The sequence below is a fragment of the Schistocerca serialis genome, chromosome 1 (genome assembly GCF_023864345.2).
Source record: "Schistocerca serialis cubense isolate TAMUIC-IGC-003099 chromosome 1, iqSchSeri2.2, whole genome shotgun sequence".
NCBI classification, from domain to species: Eukaryota; Metazoa; Arthropoda; class Insecta; order Orthoptera; family Acrididae; genus Schistocerca; species Schistocerca serialis.
In genome coordinates this window covers 580473863-580495386 of record NC_064638.1, presented here as the reverse complement: position 1 = coordinate 580495386, position 21524 = coordinate 580473863, and the positions used below count along the sequence as shown (strand labels likewise).

Genomic DNA, 21524 nt, shown 5'->3' with positions numbered 1-21524 from the left:
GTAGAAGCTTCAAAGAGTCTTTCTGACATTCCATCCAGATCAAATCAGTAAGGTTCGATGGTCCAGCCCAGTTTTACTGTACACATACATTTTTATGTTTAGGGTCTGAAGTTGGCAACTGAGAGCCTGAGACACAATTGCTGGTTTTTCCAATTCCCCTGTGTTTAAGATGTATTTTTAGCTTATGACTGTAAGATCAAATGCAGTTATGGTGGTTTGTTCTAGCTTCCACAGAGAAGTCTATGTTGAAGAATTGCTTGTATCTACTGCCTTATTAATCACATCTTCAAGATATATTATAAATACCGGTGGGTTCATAGCCTTATGTGCATTGCCTGCTTTTGCATGTGGGATGTGTTTTGTCACTTTGGTTTCCTCAGTTTTCTGTCGATCACTAGCAATTTTAAACTGCAAGATTTCGACAGCTATTTATGCAGAATAATGGCAATGAATGTGGTGTTTTAGGTTTATATCAGCTTTGCCACATCTGCCACAATTACCTGGGCCTTGCAATTTATGCTGGTGTAACCACAATTTTTGCATTTAATAAACTTTATTGCATCCAGCACATAGGTATCACACTTTGAGATTGATAAAACCAGACTTGATGTATTATGATAACAATGGTGTGTTGAAGTTAGGTGTTTTTTCCTGCTCACTGTTTACTGTCTTTGTTATGAGTTGTTAATTTTTTTCCCTCTAATAATGCTATCTTTTCTCAGTTCGTCTTTCTTAAGAGATCCCATTAGGTTCCTGCATAATATTACACTCCCGCTGAAATTTGGGACAATGCAGATCTCTGTACTAACTTGGCAACTTCACATCTTGTAATTATGTGGCTTGTAAAGGTGTAGCTATTTTTACACAATGTGTTCTGTTTCTGATATGTTTATAGCATTAATGAGTAGCTGCAATACACTGCAAAGCTTTTTGAAAAATGGAAGGTGACACACTTTCATGTTTCAATAAAGGCAAATGTTCTGTGACACAATAAATGCTCTGTTAAAGTTTGTAGATTTCTTCAGTGTGTCATTTTGGGAGGGCTATCACTCACAGAGCTTTCAGATGTTTTGGTGTTATTGCTCTCAGGCAGCACATCCACCAATTTGGAGTGTTGTTAGTTTGTGAAATAATAATCACTGAGATCCCAATTACAACTAGGAAAATAAGTCACAACTCAGGCAGAGGTACAGTCATCTGAGCAAACACGTTACACATGGAATGCAGTAAGTGACCTACAAGTTTCCTGCTAATGACTGTTTCCTCTTAACCATTTGTTGCCCTTAACTTGGGTATTTGAGCCTTCTTATGGCATACAATGTTCCACTGCCAGGCTGTGCAGAGGCCATTGAAGCATGCCTTGAGTTCATGGCTCCAGATGACTAGTTCTGGTCACCACTCCTCCAGTTCATGACTCCCAGTCACACCAAACTCATACTCAGAAAAAAGCACAGTTCTCTTGCAGTACTCCTTATTTAGCACCACCCAGGAAACCCACATAACTTATGGAATGCTATGGACACATGGTGCACTTCTCTCATCTCCCCGATCAGTCATCTAAATTTTCAGTTTAGCTATATAGAGACTGTAAGAAACTTCCACGATAATTAAGACTTCTCAGATCCTAAATATTTCCTGGAAGTATTGCAATTTTTTCATCTGTTTCATTTTTATTCCTAACAATACAAAGTCCAGGGTGGACTAATGACAATATGGAAAGGACAGATTGTTGCTCACCACATAGATGAGGCGATGAGTTGGAGACAGGCACAATGAGACAGACCGTTAAAATATTTAAGCTTTCAGACAAAGTCCTTCCATACAAGAAAACACACACACACACACACACACACACACACACACACACACACACACACAGTCACCATATCTGGGTGCTGAGGGCTGACGGCTGGCTGTGACTGTGACTGATGTGGACAGCAATCTGCTGGGATGGGTGGTGGGGGTAAGGAGGTTGCATGAGGTGGGGATGGGGAGGGATACAGGTTAGGACGGGGGATGATGCTATTGGCGCCTGTTGGAGCATGCAGGGATGTTGTGGGGACAAAATAGGACTACTAAGTGCAGTGTTGAGAGGTTATGCTGGGAGATGGGGAAGGAGGAGGGGGAGGAGGAGGAGGAAGGCAGAGGAGTAGGGGGAGGGGGAAGGGAGAGTAGAGAAGCAGAAAAGGAGAAATGACTTGTAGGTGCACTGATGGGATAGAAGGCGAGTGTAGTAATAGAGTGGGAGCAGGAAATGGGGTAGGTAGGTGAAGACAGGGACTAGAGAAGGTTTAGGACCGGGGGGGGGGAGGGGGTGGGGGGTTACAGGAACGTAGGATATGTTGTAGGGAGAGTTCCCACCTGTGCAGTTCAGAAAAGCCAGAGTGAGTACTACCTTACCCAATGCCCTACTGAGTCCAAACCTACTACCTCCTTCCTGGTTGCTATGAACACCTATATCCTCACACACAATTACTTCTCGTTCAAAGACGTCACCTACAAATAAGTCTGGGCTACAGCAAAGGTCTCCCACATGACACCATCCTATGCCAGCCTACTCAAGAGTCATCTCGAGGAATCATTCCTAACCAAACAGAATTTGAGGGGCAAAAGAAACAGTATATGCTCCATGACAATGAACCAGCTTATTCTGTATACTAGCTCAGACACATAAGTGACTTCTTTGGGTTATCAGTCATCACTGGGAAAAACTTGCTGCATTAAAGAGTCAGAAAGTAAAGATCAAGTGGAAAGATCAGGAAGTGTCACAGATTTGAGTTGATAATTAAGAGTGCGCATCTATGCCTCACATACAGTACAAGAGATGTTATTCTCTACAAACCTTTTTCTCTTGGCATTTTTTGGAATTTTATCTAGTCTAAATTTCTTTGTCTTCACACCATAAAGGTTATACCAGAGGCTTTGCTTTAAAATGCTGCACAGCCACAAAAATAACATGTATACAAATGGGAGACTGCTTCTTAGTTGAAAAGCAATTAAATCTATTCAATAATGAAGAGGTAAATAGAACTGATACAATAGTAATTACATTCTGCTTTATGTTTGCAACCGAAATGGCCCTTCTAGTATCTTCCATTTTTAGAAGGTTGCTGCAGCAATGAGAAGTAAAACACAACAGAAAAAAGGTGTTGGTCATTCCAATTTTTGAGAAAAGTTGCTGGACATATGTACAAGGGGTATTAAATAAATAATGCAACACTTTTTCCCTCAGTCAATTTCAGTTGAAAAATGCGGAATTTGTTGCAGGATATCGTGGAATATTCCTTCTCTGGCCCCTAAAATTTCATGAAGTTCTGATAGGTAACAGCACTACACGTAGCCTTCAAAATGGCATCTGTAGCAGAGGTGCATTCCAAGCAGAGAGTTATCACCGAGTTATTTTTTTGGCGGAAAATCCAGAGCATTGCAGATATTCTCAGGCACTCGTAGAATGTCTACGGAGACCTTACAGTGAACAAATGCAGAGCGAGTCAGTCACTGGGTGAGGTGTCTGTCATCACTGCAACAAGGTCGCGCAAAAATGTCCGATCTCCCGCTTGCCGGCAGGTCGCACACTGTCGTGACTCCTGCAGTGTTTGAACATACAGACCCTGTCATTTGAGGTGATTGACAGTTCACAATTAAACACGTCATTGCACACCTGCACATCTCTGTCAGCAGTGCTGAAACACTCATCCACCAGTTGGGGTCTTAGAGGTGTGCGCCCACTGGGTTCCTCGCCACCTAAAAGAAGACCGTAAAGAGCAATGAAGGATCATCTTTGCAGAATTGCTTGCACGGTATGAAGTTGATTATGACAAATTTTTGCTGAACGTCATCACAGATGATGAAACACGGGTTCATCACTTCGAACCGGAAACAAAACAGCAATCCGTGGAGTGGTACCACACCACCTCTCCTCCAAAGAAAATGTTCAAAGCCACACCCTCAGCCAGTGAAGTTGTGGTGACCGTCGTCTGGGATCCTGAAGGATTCTGAAGGATTTATTCTGTTTGGTGTCCTCCCCCATGTGGCAACAATCAACTCTGAAGTGTGTTGTACTACTCTCAGGAAACTGAAGAAATGACTTTGACACCGCAAGGCTGTACACGAGTCTGCACACCCAAGAGGAGCTCATAAAACTTCACTGATCTGTTCTTCCTCATCCACCCTACAACCCGAATCTCGCACCTTCTGATTTCGATGTGTCTGGCCCAATGAAGGATGCTCTCTGCGGGAAGCAGTATATGATTGACAGGGAGGTTACCGATACAGCAAGACATTGGCTCCAATGTCAACCAGTGGAATGGAACATAGCACGCATATAGGCCCTCCTAGTAAGGTGAAGTAAGGCCACCCCAATGAAGAGAGATTATGTTGAAAAATAGTGTTTTGTAGATAAAAGAGTGGAGAATAATGTGATGCATTGGAATGCTGAATAAAACCAACATGCTTTCAGAAAAAAATATTGCATTATTCATTGAACCCCGCACACAAAAGTGCAGACTTACTATGCTCACATTGGTATGCCCTAAAATTATAGAACACATCCAATGTTCATATAACATTAATTCTGTAAGACGGAACGACTATTCTGCAGAAAATGGTATGGAACACTACACACAATTATGTAATACTCAGCTAACCCTCCTTGCTCACAATATCAAGAATGTTACAGGTAGTGGCACTCTAACTTCATGAAAGATACAAAACAATCTCTACTGGCCTACAGTCGCTGATATACTATTTAGCACAGTTCTGAAATGTTACACATAAAAGCAAATTTCTCAAATCAGAAGTTACACAGTCGATTCCAAAACTGTGTTCCTTGCATTGTTTGCACCACTGTACTTCTTTTTCACTGTCCTTAATGTTACTAATAATACATTATTACACTTTCAAACAACATACTTCAAATATAAGATTGCACTATTAACCTCACCTGATCCCACAAAAGGGTCAAGCACCAGATCTGCTTCTTGCACACGAGCTTGATTTGCCATAAGTAAAGATAATTGAGGATCCATGCTAGTGTTACCAATAAACTTTCTAGTTTTAAGAGAAAGCTTAGTAATGAGATCTCTCTGGCCATCAGCAATCTGAAATAATCAAAAGCAGAATAGGCATACAGTCCAAAAGATTATAAACTTTTATATGCTATGACAGATCTATATACACACAAACTCTTTTGTAAAATTTGAGAAACCACTAGACAAAGAACCAAGCATAATTATTAACAATAACAAACCCACACCATCAAAAAATCAAAGAAGCCAGGAGACTCGATGAGAAAAAGATATAGTCAATATTAAAGACCCCCACCCAGTCAGTGAACCATGGTTCATACTGCACAAATAAGTGGGATTTTCCATTGCTTGATATCTGAGAATAAAAATTATTTTCACAGAGAAAATGGAGAACCAGTACAGCTATACATCAGTCATCTGCCAATATTAGAGGCAAAGAATCCAGGAGAACCAGAAGGACGGGGTAGTCCACCAAGATGTGAGCAACTGTGTGTGAAGCTCCACAACAACAATATGGGGGTGGTCCATTACATAAAATAAAACCATGGATTAATCTGGTGTGACAGATGTGGAGGTGAAACAGGACAGTGGATTTCTTTCAGGAGAAATGAAGGTGTACTATTAACCCCACCAGATTTCGTCCCATCTCGGAGTGAGAAGAGGTCTTGTTTGCACTTGCAAATCCATGCCTGAAACAGTCAAAGCGAATGTTGGACAAGCAACTGCTTCTGTAGCCAAATGGTCAGCCTGTTCATTCCCTTGAATACCCGCATGACTTAGGATCCAGAGAAAGACTACAGAGCAGGCAGTACGAGTAAAGGAAGAGAGAGATTACAAATAGCAAATATCACAGCATAACAACAATATGATCATTCAATAGCCTTAAAATTGTGCATTGAGTCATTAGAAATTACACACGATCAAGGGAGGTCTGTTTAAAAAAGACATAAGGCTCAGTTAATGGCTATCAGCTCTGCTGTAAAAATACTACAAGTTTCTAGCAACAAACTTTGTTCCTCACATATGGCAGATGTGAAAGCAAATCCTGTCCTGTCCATGGTTTTAGAGCTGCCAGCGTGAATGACAGTATCTGTTCTAGGTAATTTCACGAGATGTCTTGTCACACTTGCCACTTGCTGAACCTTGACTTTTGCACTATATTGTTGGATGATAAAGTCTCCTCTCATAACAACATTATGAAGGCAGAACTTATGTACTAGTGAGCTGAGGTTTTCTCTAAAGCTTTTTTGGATCTGGGATGAGTTTTGTTAATGATAGAAAGATTCAATTACAAGTTTATGCCCACACTTGATAGCAAGTCTTGCCCAAATAATCTTGCATGCATCTTCAATTTCTATCACAGAGAATATGAGTTTCTAGTCCACTGCAATAAATACACCACCTCCATTTCCCATCAGCATATCCTTTAAATAATACTTAAGAGTTGTACAACAAATCTTGCTGCTGCCAGTTTTGGGTTTTAGCCAGCTTACTGTACCCCATATTATATGAGCTCCACTGCTTTTTAGGACTGCTTCAACCTCAGCAACTTTATTGCAAATGCTTTGGCAAACGATCACTAGCATATTAACATTCCCATCTGCAGGGGCCATTTGAGTCTTGCACTAACACTTTGGGGTCTCTTACACCTATCATTATCTGGATCAGATGGAGAGTCACCTACGTTAGAAAGCCTTGTGTATGCTCAAAGCAGCCAGCCACATGGGTAGCCAACTATGACGTGCAGTGCAACCCTATCCCATTGAGGGGAACCTTATATTTCTCAACCCTGTGGCATAACTGCAAGAAACAGCTTGTCATAAAAACTCCGACTCTTCCACTCAGCTCTAAAACAGAGGGTCTTGATCAGTTATGGGGACAGGTCTCTGGATTTCAAACTTCATTGGAACTCCATGAGCAAGGATGGTCTTAGAAACAGAAAAAAAACGATAATCCAACTTATCAAATTCCCCCCTCCCCCAATGGGCATCGACATCCTGACACCCATCCTCGGTTGGGATTACCAGTTGGAACTCGCCTTGCGGCCATCTGCCATGACCTCTGCCTAACCTTCACAGAATGAGTGTTCCATGTTTTACTGCACTCTTTGCCTTGGTCAACAACCAGACGATGAATTAGGACCAATCTATTTCAAGATCCTAAAGTTTTATCTGCTTCCACATCCTTTCACCATCTGTTCCCTTCAGTTCTTCAGAAGTATCGGGGTGCTACTGCCATTCACACTGATGGCTCTAAAACTATGGACAGGACAGGATATGTTTTCACATCTTCCAGGGGTCGGGAACAACATTTGTTGCTGGAGACATGTAGTATTTTTATAGCAGAGCTGATAGCCATTAAATGAGCCTTGTGTTTTACTGAACAGACCTCTCTCAATTGTGTTTTGATTTCTAATGACTCAATGAACAGTCTGATTGATGTTACTTTTGTCACCCTGTAATGTCTGCTACTCATAACCATCTCTCTGACTATAGCCGTACTGCCTGCTCAGTAGCCTTTCTTTGGGATCCAAGTGATGCGAATAGTCCAGGGATTGAATTGGCTGACCACTTTGCTAGAGAAGCTATTGCTTGTCCAACATTCACTTTGACTATCTCAGGGCAGAATGGCAGCTGTGAATAAGACCTCTCCCCATTCGGTGATGGAACAACATAAACTCTACCATAGTTTCATTTTATGTAATGAACCACCCCCATGTTGTTGCAGCAGAGCTTTACACACAGTAGCTCACATCCCGGTGGACCACTCCCTGCTTCTGGCTCTCCATGCTAAGCATTGTCTTCCATATTCTTTACTTCTCATCTTGGCAGATGACTCACGGAAAGTTGGAATGGTTTTCCATTTCCTCTGTGAAAGTTGTCTGCAAGTTGTCGTAGCGATTCAAGTAGGAACTATTTAATGGAAAACATAGAGTATTGTAGAATCAAAAGGTACAGACACACAGTGGATGTAAGAGTGTAGTTTGCTGGTGGTCAATCAGTTTGCATGTATGTAGATGTCTGGGCATTACACCGAAACTCATAGGTCTGTGAAAAAGTTCAAGAGGATTGAAAGAAAGCCAACATTTATGGATGGCATCTGAGTGTAATTAACTGTATGAAAGAGATAGATAGATACTGGTTACATCATTTCCACTTTACTAAAAACAATGTGACTGTTTCTGCTATTTCTATGATCACATATTTATACAAGTTTGAACCACAAACACACGCGTATTCAAATTAGAAAATATAGTTTAACTGTTTAAAAGGGACCTTTCAACTGACCAAATCATTATTCCTTACCTCTCACTGAGATGGTAAAATTTGACTGTCTTTGTTGTTGTTGTTGTTGTTGTTGTTGTCATTGTTGTTGTCTAATTCATTTTACAACTTTTAAAGAAGTACAAACCAGCATTATTTATTTAACCATTTAACTGATTTAAACTGTTTAAATTACATGTTTAATATTTAATCTTTATGTAACCAAAAGTAACTTTGAATGCTTGGCCCAAACTATTGTTGAACTCACGATTTCATGTGACTTATGTATGGGACAGTTATGGAAGCGATAGACTACTAGTCATCATAAAGATGACACACTGAATTGCAGAGAGGCACAATGAAAAGACTGTTACACATTAAACTTTCGGCCAAGGCTTTCATCACAAAAGAGAAACACACACACATTCACACAAGCAAGCACACCCACCTCTCTCTCTCTCTCTCTCTCTCTCTCTCTCACACACACACACACACACACACACATACACACACACACACACACACACACACACACACACATATATGCGCGTGTGCACGCGTCGCACCCACACACTGGTTGCTCACGCCAGACTAACACTGAAAAGCGTCAAACAGGAACAATCTGCAGTGGAGTGGGGAAGGGGGAGGGAGGATAGCAGGGTAGCAGGATACAGATGGAGGAAGAGAATACAGTGCTGTCTGACAGAGCATGTAGGAACTAGAAGTGGCAGACAAGGCTACACAGTGCAACATTGGGAGAATGTGGGGGAGGGAGGGAAGGGAAAAGGGAGCAGAAAGGAGAGGAGCAGAGAAGGGGAAAAGATTGGTGGGTGCATTGGCAGAGAACAGTGCATAATGGGAGTGGGGCATGACTTGGGAGTTGGTGGACAGGCAGAGCAAGCAGAAACTTTTGTACGGAGGCTGTAGGGACAGAAGGTTACTATTGGTTGAAGCTGGTTTGATTTTAGGAGCAGAGAATGTGTTGTAAGGATAACTCCCATCTGCACAGTTCAGAAGTAGCCACTAAAATTATGCATTTTATGTTCAGCTGCATGTTGTGCAAAAGGGTGGTCCAGTCTGATCTTGGCTATAATTTGGTGGTGGCCATTCATCCACCTGGATAGATGGTTGGTAATCATACCAATACAAAAAGCTGAGCAATGAATGCAGCAGAGCTGTTTTGTTTTGTTTTAGGGTGCAAAAACGACGACGGTCATGTGTGCCCATGACAGAACCTTAGAACGCTAAAACAAAAAAAGGAGCTAAAAGTGACTACACATTAAGACCAATCGACAGAAGGCAAGGCAGTTAAAAACAAGGACTTCCTCTGGGAGGAAGGTCCATAAAATATGCCATATAGACAACACAGGTCATGGACTAAAGATTAAATCTCCTTAGCCATATTGCTACGGTGGATAAAAAGTAAAATGCAATTGAAAGCCCACACCCCGTTCACTAAAATGGCTGGTAACACAGATAGCAAACATAAATTAGAACGTAAGTGGTTAAAAAAAAAAGAGCATTTGGTGAGAAAATGGCAAACTGTCAAAGGCTGTTGACAATAAGCACAAAGAGGTGGGGGATCACCACTTAACAAATGGCAATGGCTAAAATGACAGTGCACAATATGCAACCAAGCTAAAATGATCTCCTCAAGGAGAGAGGGCCAAGAGGAGATTGCAAAGCAACCGGGAGAGGGTTAATTCCCTGAGCTTGTTCCGATGAAGGGGAGAGGAGTAGTGATGTCAAAGGATTACCATCTGCTGACAGACGGCAACACAGACATCATCAGAAGGTATCGAAAAACTAACAGGCTGAGGTAGGAGGGCTGCAGCCTTGGCAGTAGCTTCAGCAGCCTCGTTTTCCATCGGACCGACGTGACCAGGGACCCACATAAACATCACAGTGGCTCCATCAAGAGTGAACAAGTGGAAGCTTTCTTAGACCCGTTGCACTAAGGGATGGACTATATACAGTACGCAGAGGCTTTGAAGGGCACTGAGAGAGGCGAAGCAAATGACACAATTGAAAAGCCTGTGTTGCCGGATGTACTGCGTGGCCTGATACAGGATGAAGAGCTCCACTGTAAGTACTAAGCAGAGTTTCAGAAGGCGATACCAAAAATGCCTAGTGCCAATAACAAGGGCACACCTGACATCATGGTGAGTCCGGGAACCATCAGTGTACACAAAGGTAGTATCGCTAAGTTCTGTGCGAAGGTCAAGAAACTTACAGTGATAGATTGAATCTGGAGTAGTGTCATTAGGACACAAATGAAGTACAACGTGAACACTGGCCACTGCACGAGGCCAAGATGGTGAAGGGTTCACACCCATCAAGAAAATGGCAGGTAGGAAGTTAAGCTGCAGGAGCAGTGTGGTGTCACCGCCAGACACCACACTTGCTAGGTGGTAGCTTAAATCGGCCGCGGTCCATTTAGTACATGTCGGACCCGCGTGTCGCCACTGTGTGATCGCAGACTGAGCGCCACCACAAGGTAGGTCTCGAGATACGGGATAGCACTCGCCCCAGTTGTACGACGACTTTGCTAGCGACTACACTGACGAAGCCTTTCTCTCATTTGCCGAGAGACAGTTAGAATAGCCTTCAGCTAAGTCCATGACTACTACCTAGCAAGGCGCCATTAACCGTATCTGAAGATAGTCTTATTTGTATTATCAAGAGCGATGTACCACAAGGATCGAATAAAGTTAAGTATTCGAGGAGCTGCATACTTTTCTTATTAGAATTCACTACTTATCCTGTTCCAGAATTCACGCCCGTCTGCGTTAGATTTCGGCTGCCTCTATTTACAAGGTGTTGGCACATTTACCAACACATCAAGCAGTAGCCAAAAGTGAGCTCCAGGAAGTAACAGAGAAGAGGGACATGCCCCATCGAAGGAGGAGGCATAATATGTGAGGTATGGCACGGCAGACAAACAGCAAGAGTATCCACTGAGGAGAACATCCTGGCAGTACGGTAGCAGCAGTTCAGCAGCTTCTGCATACATACTCTCAAACGGGCTAGTGTAAAAGGTGCCATTCGCCAAAAGGATGCCACGATGATGAATTATATTTAGACAGCGAAACAGCGTAAGATGGACAGACATGCAGATGCATAAGCGTAAGATGGACAGACATGCAGATGCATAAATGAAACACCCATAGTCTAGTTTAGAATGGACAAGGGATCTGTACAAATGGAGGAGGATGGTCCAATCCACTCTCCAGGAAGTACTGCTGAGAACACGTAGGACATTGAGGGATCATGAAGAGCAGGTGCCCAGATGAGACACGTGGGAGGACCAAAAAAGTTTCCTATGAGCATGAACCCCAGGAATTTCGTAGTTTCAGTGAATGGAAGAGCAACAGGCCCAAGATGTAAAGATGGTAGAAGAAACCCATTGCACCACCAGAAATTCATACAAACAGTTTTGTCAGAGGAAAAGCGAAAGCCATTGTCATTGCTTCACAAGTAAAGACGTTGAGACATCACTGAAGATGCTGCTCAAGGAGACAAGCCCGTGGAGAACTGCAATAGATCACAAAACTGTCAAAGAAAAGGGAACTGGAGATGCCTGGCGGAAGACAGGCCATAATAAGGTTCACGGCAACAGCAAAGAGGATGAAGCTCAGGACGGAACCCTGAGGCACACCGTACCTTGAAAACTTGGTCTTTTAAAATTCCTGAAGGAAACAGGGCAGGTTGACTCGGAGGCCACTCGCACCTTGTGTAAAGAGTACGGAGGGTACCAGTCCTCCAGCAGGCTTTCTCCAGATCAGAAAAAACAGTCACAGCCTGGTATTTTCACATAAAACCATTCACGACATGTGCTGACAAAAGACGAGGTGGTCAACTGCAGAATGGGGCATCTGAAATCAACATAGAGCAGTGGTTAGCAAATTGTGAGACTCAAGCCATCCTACCAGCTGGACATGAACCATACGTTCCACCACCTTGTGAACAAAACTGGTGAGAGAAATGAGGCAGTAGCTAAAAGGAAGGTGTTCATCCTTACCTGGCTTAGGTACAGGTATGACAGCAGCTTCACACCAGCATCTGGGAAATGTACCATCTGCCCAGCTGCTATTGTATGTATGAAGGAGAAAGTGCTTGCACGCAAGAGAAAGATGCTGCAACATCTGAATGCGAACATCCTCCGCCCATGGGGAGAAGATAGGGAGGAAGTCAGAATGTGATCTAGCTCGCACATAGTAAAGGCGGCATTATAGCACTCATGATTCTGAGAGGAGAAGGGTGTCACCCGAGCCTCCTCCACTCGTTTCCTGTGGAAAAAGGCACAGTGATAGTGGGCAGAGCTCTAAATCTCTGCAAAATAGCAGCCCAAGGAGTTGGAGACAGCAATAGAGTCCACTGTGACGTCATCTGCTTTTATCAGGCCGGAAATTGGGGAATGGACCTCGGTCCCAGACAGCCTTCGGAGGATGGCTCGCATAACGGAAGAGGGAGTGAAACTGTTAAAAGAATGAGTAAATTATTTCCAGCTAGCTTTTTTGCTATCCCGAAGAATGTGACAACATTGTGCACGCAACTGTGTATAACAAATGCAGTTCACCATCACAGGATGATGGTTAAAAATAAGGAGAGCAATTCTTAGCGTGAAAAATTGCATTGCGGCTCCTCAGTCCACCAAGGGCCTGGGACACAGCGTGGTAAAGTTGAAGTGTGAGGAATGGAATGTTCTGTGGCAGTAAGGATAACGTTTGTAAGGTATTCTACCTGGTCACGACAACTGAGAAAACGTTGTTTGTCGAAGGTTGCCAATCTTAGAAAGCTGCCAATTTGGTTTGTACACATTTGTGGTAGGTGTCAGTAAATGGACAGCACAAGGGAAAAGGTCGCTTGAGTATATGTCAGAGAGAATGGACAACTCACTACGTCGGGCAAGCCAGGCAGTGCAGAACGAGAGGTCCAAATGGGAACAGGTGTGTGTGGATTCTGAAAGGAATGTTGGTGAAACCAGTGTTAAGACAGATGAGGTTGAATTGATTGAGGTCATCCAAGAAAGCACCTGTCAGACATGTTCTGGGAGAGCCTCAAAGGTGATGGAGTGTATTAGCCACCGAGCAGCAAAAAGGGGTGAGGGAGTTGCCCAATAAGCTGGAGGAAGTCCACCCTAGTGACACAGAATGACAGAGGGATATAGATGGTACAAAGAGAAAAAGGTGGAGCGAGGAAGGAAAATGCGGACTGCAACAGCTTGCAGCCACACGTTCAGTGAGATGGTTTGATGATGAATGTCACCCCAGATGAACAGTATGACTCCCCCATGAGATGGAATGCCGTCCTTGGGAGAAAGGTCAAAACTGCCCGGAAAGAAATGTGGGAGGTCAAAGCAGTTGCAAGGATGCAATTTTGTTTCCTGGAGACAGAAAACAAGTGGACACTGCAATTCCAAGAGCAACCATATTCCTCCTTGTTGGCTCTAACACCATGAATGTTCCATTGGAGGAGAGCCATGACGGGGAAAGAGGAGGAGGGAAAATATGAAAGGTTGTCACCTCGACACCTGCCGAATACCAGTCTTCAAAGACTCACTACTACAGGGCACTAAGGCTGGAGGATCCTGCTCCACGTGATCTACAGAGGAAGTCAGTATTCGCACTGGGTCAGCAAGCGAATTCCAGGGCAGAGAAATGGTTGGCAGCGAGCACCGGCAAAAAGGAGGTTGGCCAGGTGAGGCTGTCAAGGGGTGACACTATTGAAGAGGATCTCTGAGTTGGTGAAGGAGAAGACTGTTTGCCTTTGTTTGGTTTCTTGGAGCCTTTGCAGTTGCCAGATGAAGACTTAGGTGTTTGGTCGCAGGAGGGACATAAATAGTCTTTGCCAGAGCATTCCTTCTGTCCTTTTCGGCCTGCCGGGTGGGTAGCAACTGATTTCGCTGCTGGAGCAAAAATTTGGTGGCTTGGTGCACAGCTGGAGGAGAAGGAGACGGGTATGCTACCATGACACTAGGCAACTTTACAACTGCAGTGCTGAATTTGAGGTCACAAGTTTGTGTGACTATGACCTTCGTGGAGCAAGACATAGCGAGAACGGTACTGCAAGTGCCAGACGATAAAATGCACGGCTTTTGACTAGCCAACAACTTGCGAGCAACAGGGTAAAGCACTTTTTCCTTCACTCAAATCTCCTGGACGGCTCGCTCAACAAGATGCACAGGACATTCTCAGGAGGCGACTCCATGGTCACCACAGCAACTGATACAGCGGGGCAAAGGATGTGGGCAATCATCCTCACGAGCATCCCTACCACAAGTAACACATTTTGCTGGGTTTTGACAGGTCATCCAAGTGTGGTTGTAACACATTGACACTGGTAGCAACACGTCAGGTTTGGAATGTACAGTCTGACCATGATGCGTCAACACCTTTCTGAATAGTAAATGGAATAACTGTAGCAAATGACTGACCTTCTTCAGTACATGAAGAATTGAGGTGCAGCTGGGAGAGTCTTGAAATCTTTAGCCTCATTCCATTTGCATTTAGCAGACATTTTCTGAGTTGCTGATTGGCTCAATGCAAGAAAATCACCCCAGGATTGCCAACATGTCCAATGGCATGCTCCTACCAGTTGGGGGCCCACTCACAGGGGGACTAGCCCACCTTAGGTGATTGTTCACAACTCGAGTCACATCTGCCGAACTCCTGACAGAAAGACCAATTGGCAATTTTGGAAGGTAACAGCTCAGGCAATCATCCCCCCCTGGGCCTGGCCTGTACCAGGGGATATGTGCGAACCCTACCTGTCAACCCAGCGCTGGGAATTACTTGTTACCCAGTCACCTTCTACACATTAGATGCATGGACTGGATTTCACGAGCACACACGGAGGAAGAAGAGACAAAAAGAAGCCCCAAATGTCACAGCAGAGGGGGGATGGGAGATGCAGAATAAAGAAAGCAAGAAGGAAAGCAGTGGATGGAGTATTAAAGTGACTACGTAGCCAGCAATCTGACTAAAAATGTGAGCTTTGACAATGCCATGGTAAAATAAAAAAAATTTGGCTACCAATGTTGTATTCTTCACTGTATCATTCAAATAATGGCCTTTGTGGTCAATTGCGTTAAAGATGAAGTTTCCACCAAAAATGCGGTTATTAAACAGTGACAGAAGTCTTCTCAGAATTCATTGTGCAATGGAAGCAACTGACATTCATTGCCACATTTCCTTGTTCAAAAAATAATTCACAGTAGAGCTGGCATAAAATATGGCATTAGGTGACCAGAAGGGCACTCCTTTGTTGGTTGTCTGGTTTTTTGGAGTTAAAGGGACCAAATTGCGAGTTCTTCAGTTCCTTCAACCTACACTTATTGAACCAGGAATAATCCTCAGAGGAAGGATACAAAAGGAAAATCCAGGGAAGCCCAATTGTAAGCAATGTACAATTAGACAGAAGTAAAAGAAAGGAGAAGCAGGAGATGAGTGAGAGGAAGTAAGGTGGGTGTGTCACTTTGCCCAGAATTCAGTTGGGGTCCATGGGATATGGTATGCAATGGTAGATACACCCTCTCCGTCTGATCAGCACTGCCCCACCCACCATTACCCCATCAAAACAAGAAGCACTGATGAGAAGACAAGATTTTAGGAAGTACAAAACATTAAAAACAGCAAATATAAAAGACTAAAGAGAATAAAAAGGTGTGAAGGGTAGGAGACAGGCCAGACCATTGAGCAAGGGCCACCAAGGGTCCCTTGGGCCAGAGCCAGTGAGGGGTGCACTTCCAAGCACTCAGGCAGTCAAAAGGCCAAAGTGCTCCACCTCACAGAAAAGAGTATAAATCTTCTTTGTGGATGAAACATAAAACCAGGTCAGGGGCTTTGGCAGTGTCCACTAGCACAGGAGATTGTGTGTCAGTATGTTCAAGATATCACTACAAAGCAGACAAATTTGGACAATCTAGTACAACGTGGGCCACAGTCAGGCAGGCACCAAATCAGCAGTAAGGTGGGTCCTCACATTGGAGAATGTGGTCACAGGTCGGCCAAGTGTGGCCAATGGATAGGCAATAAAGGATGGTGGAGTCCCTTTGAGAAGTGTGAAGGGAAGACTGCCACATGTTCGTGATCTCCTTTATTGCCCTCAGTTTGTTTAGAGAGTCCAGGGCGGACCATTCTGAGTTCCGAGTCTTCAACAACTGATGGCGTAGAGTCCACTGAAGGACCTGTTCTGGGACCCCCATTCCCAAAACTGGCATTCTGGTAGCCAACACTGTTAATTGGTCAGCATGTTAATTCCCTGACATCCCAGTATGTCCAAGGGTGCAAACAAAGATGACTGGCTGTTCAGCTTGATCGCGGTCAGAAAGAGATCGTGAATAATCGGGATGAGGGTAGCATGAGTCTATAGACTTAAGGCTGCTCAGAGAGTTGTTGCAGATTAGAAGCATATTACTAGTGCAAGAAGGGTTCGTTTGATGGCCACCAGTTCAGCAGTGAACACAATATATCCACCATTTGGCAGGGAATATAATTCACTAAGCCTTGCACATGTGCATGCAAAACTGGTTTGTCCACTGACCATCAGTGTATACCACTTCTGAACACGGAAATGCATCAAGGGCAGCAAGAAACAGGCAGCAAAAAACCATGTGGTCAACTGAATCTTTTGATCTGAAGGACAAATGAAAACAGATCAGAGGTTGCAGTATGTACCATGGGGGTGACACGATTGCTCCCTGGCAAGAGGTGACAGTGGGGGAAGTTAGAGTTCAGGGCAGAGACACTGTAGTTGAGCTACAACTGTGACCCCAGTTCTCAGTCTACATTGTGGGATGTAGATCTCCCTACTAGGAAAAAGGACTCAGTAGTCCAGATCCTTAGGGGAGCTGTGAACGAATATAGATAACTGAATAGCTGTTGTTGGAGTCTGACGGGTAGCAGAGGGAACCCAGTGTCCACATGTAGGCTGTTCACAGGGCTAGTTCGAAAGGCTGCAGTAGCAAGTTGCAGTTGACAGTAGTGTATCAGGTCCAGTGACCGCAATGCTGAGGGCGATGCTGAACTATACATCAGACTCCGATAATCAAACCGGGATAGGATCAGTGCTTTGTAAGCTCACAGCAGAGAAAAGCTGTCTGCACTCTAGCTGGTGTTACTAACACAGCAAAGTGTATTCAGACGTAGCCAGCACCTTTGCTTAAGTTGGCGAAGGTGGGGAAGCCATGTCAACTGGGCATCAGAGACCAGTGCCAAAAAGTGATAAGTTTCCACCACATTGAGTAACTGGCCATGGAGGTAAAGTTCTGGTCATGGATGAGCAGTATGATGTTGACAGAGGTGCATGAGGTAAATCTTTGCGACCAAAAATCTGAATGCCATTGGTGAGGACGCCTTTCAAATGGCGCCCTGCAGTCGGTGTTCACAAATACCCATACTCGTGGGGCAACAGTAAAAGCAAAACTCGTCAGCATACAAGGAGAGAGAGATTCAAGATCCACAGCTGCTGCAAGACCACTGATGGGCAACAGAAAGAAAGAGATACTCAATACACAGCCTTGCAGGACCTCACTCTCTTGGATATGGGGGGTACTGTCAGAAGAAGCAACTTGAATCCAGCAGTATTATGCATGAGAGGTTCTGAACCACCATCCTGGGATGGAGCCACATGGCCCCAAGACTCAAGGAGCCAACACAGACACCAGCTCACCACACATTCAAGCAACTACAGAGGACACTGGTGAGACTAACTGGTCAATAGCTGTCCACCTCTAGGGGCTGCTTACCCAGTTTCAATACTGGAATGATGATGCTTTCTCACCACTGAGATGAGAACTCACCACTGCTCCAGGTATGGTTGAAGATGGTAAGGGGATGATATTGACAATCCACCGATTTGGCCCAAAATCTCTGCCTCTGTATATGTCTGCTTGTGTCTGTATATGTGTTGATGGATGTGTGTGTGTGTGTGTGTGTGTGTGTGTGTGTGTGTGTGTGTGCGCAAGTGTATACCCGTCCTTTTTTCCCCCTAAGGTAAGTCTTTCCGCTCCCGGGATTGGAATGACTCCTTACCCTCTCCCTTAAAACCCAAATCCTTTCGTCTTTCCCTCTCCTTCCCTCTTTCCTGATGAGGCAACAGTTTGTTGCGAAAGTTTGAATTTTGTGTGTATGTTTGTGTGTCTATCGACGTGCCAGCGCTTTCGTTTGGTAAGTTACATCATCTGTGTTTTTAGATATATTTTTCCCATGTGGAATGTTTCCCTCTATTAATTCATATCAAAATATGTAAAAATATGCACAAACAACATTTTCTACATACTTGTACACATCTGTATGTATTTTTATTTCCACCTCCCCCACAGACTTCAGACACTGCAAGATAGCCTTATCTGCCCTCTCTCATCCCTGCCTGCTCTGACATGCAGCACCATTTCCTCAGCTCCCACCTGTACCTTGCTATCCTTCCCCCTTCCCTGCTCCACTATGGATTGTTGCTCCCATTTGACACATTTCAGTTTCAGTCTGGCCTGAGCAGCCTGAGACAGCAGTCATGTGTGTGTGTATGGGGGCGGTGGTTGTGGTGGTGGTGGTGGTGGTGGTGGTGGTGGTGGGGGGGGGGGGGGGGGTAAGAGGAGGTGTGGTTGCTTGCGTGAATGCATGTGTGTTTCTCTTTTGCTTTGGCCAAAAGCTAAAAGTGTAACAGTCTTTTCATTGTGCCTGTCTGCAACCCAACGAACCATTTTTCCAGCGAGTAGCAATCTATCCTTTCAATAACTGTTGATATTCCAACCTGGACTTTCCACTGTTTGTGTATGAAACAGGTATTATGCTGATATGCAGTTTTTGTTCAGCATTGCCTTTCAGTGAGATCCAGTGCTGTTAAATCCAGTGTTGCTAAATAGAGATTTTATTTTTTCCACATAAATTATTAGTGGTGCATAATAATTAATTAGAAATAAAAGAAGAAAGGGCATAAAATAAAAAGTGAGGAAATATCCCTTCACAATAAGTTTACTTAGGAATTCCATGCTTTCAGCGACACAAACTGATTAGTGACCAAAGTTATGTTTAGCAGCTGTCATATTCTACCAAAAAGATAGAAGTTATGTTCAGCAGCTGTGTCATATTCTACCAACAAGATAGATAAATTTTATAGTGTGCTTTCACCCAAACTCAATTGTAACCACTTTATCATCATCTTTACCTTACTTACAGAAACTGTGTTTGCAGGGTGCTGCAGTCACTGCCATTGTAATAAATACCTGAAAGCTGTTTCAATCTTTGAATAAGCATCTCATAACTCATGTTTTCAACAGACCTTCAAAATATCCAAATGGAAACCCATGTCAATGCTCTTTTGATTTCTTTTACCTGTAATTTGGAAGCAGGTACTTCACTAACTAGCTGCAAAGTGTCAATATCTACTATTATTTGGCTCAAAATAATTTGCACATCAGAGCCAGAGCTTACATTTAAGGTGTTTCCTGGAAAGAAATTAAACATCAGGTCAAACATTCTCGCTGCAGTTCTCAATCAGCAGAAATAAGCAAATATCGGATGTCTTCGATCAAATAGTGTGTTTCCTTCAGCATCCACTGGCTGACTTTTGAGATCCTATGATACCTAGTGAAATAGCCACAAGAACTCCATTGTTGAACATGAAGTGGCTGTGTATGCGGGCAGTTGCATGATGCAAATACAGTATTGTCACATAAACCGTGTTAATGACATATGTCTGTTCAGCAATAGTTGTTTTTATAGGATGCTGCTTCAATGAAATAACACAGTGAAAATGATACTGTGGAAATGGCACTGTGACAACAGCACGCATTTACACTTGAAGGCTGAAAGAAAGGCTTCTTCTTGTAGGCAAGAGATAGGAACACGAGCTGAAGGATAGCTTACATACCTCTCCCAGTTAAATCTTAAACTGTCTTTGCTTGTTATTTCATTTTTTGACCAGATTTTGTACCCCATTATTTGCCTGCACCTTTGTCAGTGGCCCATGTCTTCATCCCCTCGGTACAGCTCTAGCCTTCTCCTTCATCTTTGTCTGCCTGCAGGCCAAATTGATCACTTGAAGACAGCTGTGTACTATGTGGCTCAACACAACCCCCCTTAGCAGCTGCCTTCAAAGTGGCAGCATACAGTTCTATCAGATTTCCCTTAGAGTAACAATAAGCTATAACTTGTAGGTATTGATAATAGTTGGTGTTGTTGACAACAGGAGTCTAGGGTGAGGCACACCATTAATGATTTGTCTCATGATTGTGGATGAATGGTCAAATGATTCAGCAGGCAATTTTCTACGCTGGTAACCCTATGGAATGACAATGTGCCCACTGTCTAAGCTTGAATGATCCTTCGAAGTAATGCACGTTACACAATATAAGATACCTTAGAAGATTCAGAGTGGTGGTTAATAATGAAAAGGGGATAACCACATCATCTTTTCACATTACAATTCTGTCATGCTTTTGCAAGAAAACCATGTATCAAGATCTAGTGTAATAACAATGACTTGTCACTCTCTTGAATTCAACATTTCACTCATCATAGGGGGTGTCCAGTCAATTTTTTCAAGTAGACTGAGGGAAGGACATGAAGATGGATGTGGGGAATAGTAGCACATTTAGTGGTTTGGAGTCAGTTTTCTGAAAGGACTGGAGTTAATGTAAGGGGTATAGCAGCAAGTTCATTGTCTCAGAGTCATAAGTGGTGGTCCTTGATGTGGGCAGTGAGCAGCTGTTAAGCAGTGAGGCAGTGCAGCTGTTAAGATAATGACATATTCGTGAGGATGGAACTTGCACTGTCCAACTATCCTAATGTAGGTTCTCCAAAATCACTTCTGGATGCTAGGATGGTTCCTTCATCAAGACTTCAGCTGACCACCCATCCTACACTCATAAAGCATACTTTTATATTTCTATGTGTATGTATATTTTTTAGCCAGTTGTTTTCATTGTATTATGATGACAAGGAGAATGAATGCAAGGAGAATGAAAGAACAAAATAAAAACCTGTAAAGAGTCTGATGTAAGAAAACAGATTGAAAAAGTTTTAGCCATTTCCATGACCTGAATTATCTTTCCCAATACTCTTTCAACCACAGAAAATTGTTATGTACAGCAGCATGTCAAACGGAGACAAAAATAAAAATACATCCTCAGAGCACTTCAGCAGAGTGCACCATGCTCCAAATCATGAGTAGAACTCTGCCATTTCTGTCCAACTGATTAGTCTTGTCAACATGCCATCAAGGTCATTATGAC

At 43.4% G+C, this 21524-nt stretch overlaps 1 protein-coding gene across 3 annotated transcripts in view; it reads right to left on the bottom strand.

Moving 5' to 3' along the window:
• The window catches only part of LOC126476747 (tRNA (guanine(10)-N2)-methyltransferase homolog), a 198720-nt gene that overhangs the window by 121622 nt on the left and 55574 nt on the right, over nucleotides 1-21524 (bottom strand). For all 3 annotated transcript variants that reach the window (XM_050103566.1, XM_050103568.1, XM_050103567.1), the window contains one exon: nucleotides 4943-5099. In XM_050103566.1, coding sequence (XP_049959523.1) covers nucleotides 4943-5099 — 157 coding nt within the window. The remainder of the gene's footprint in view (nucleotides 1-4942; nucleotides 5100-21524) is intronic.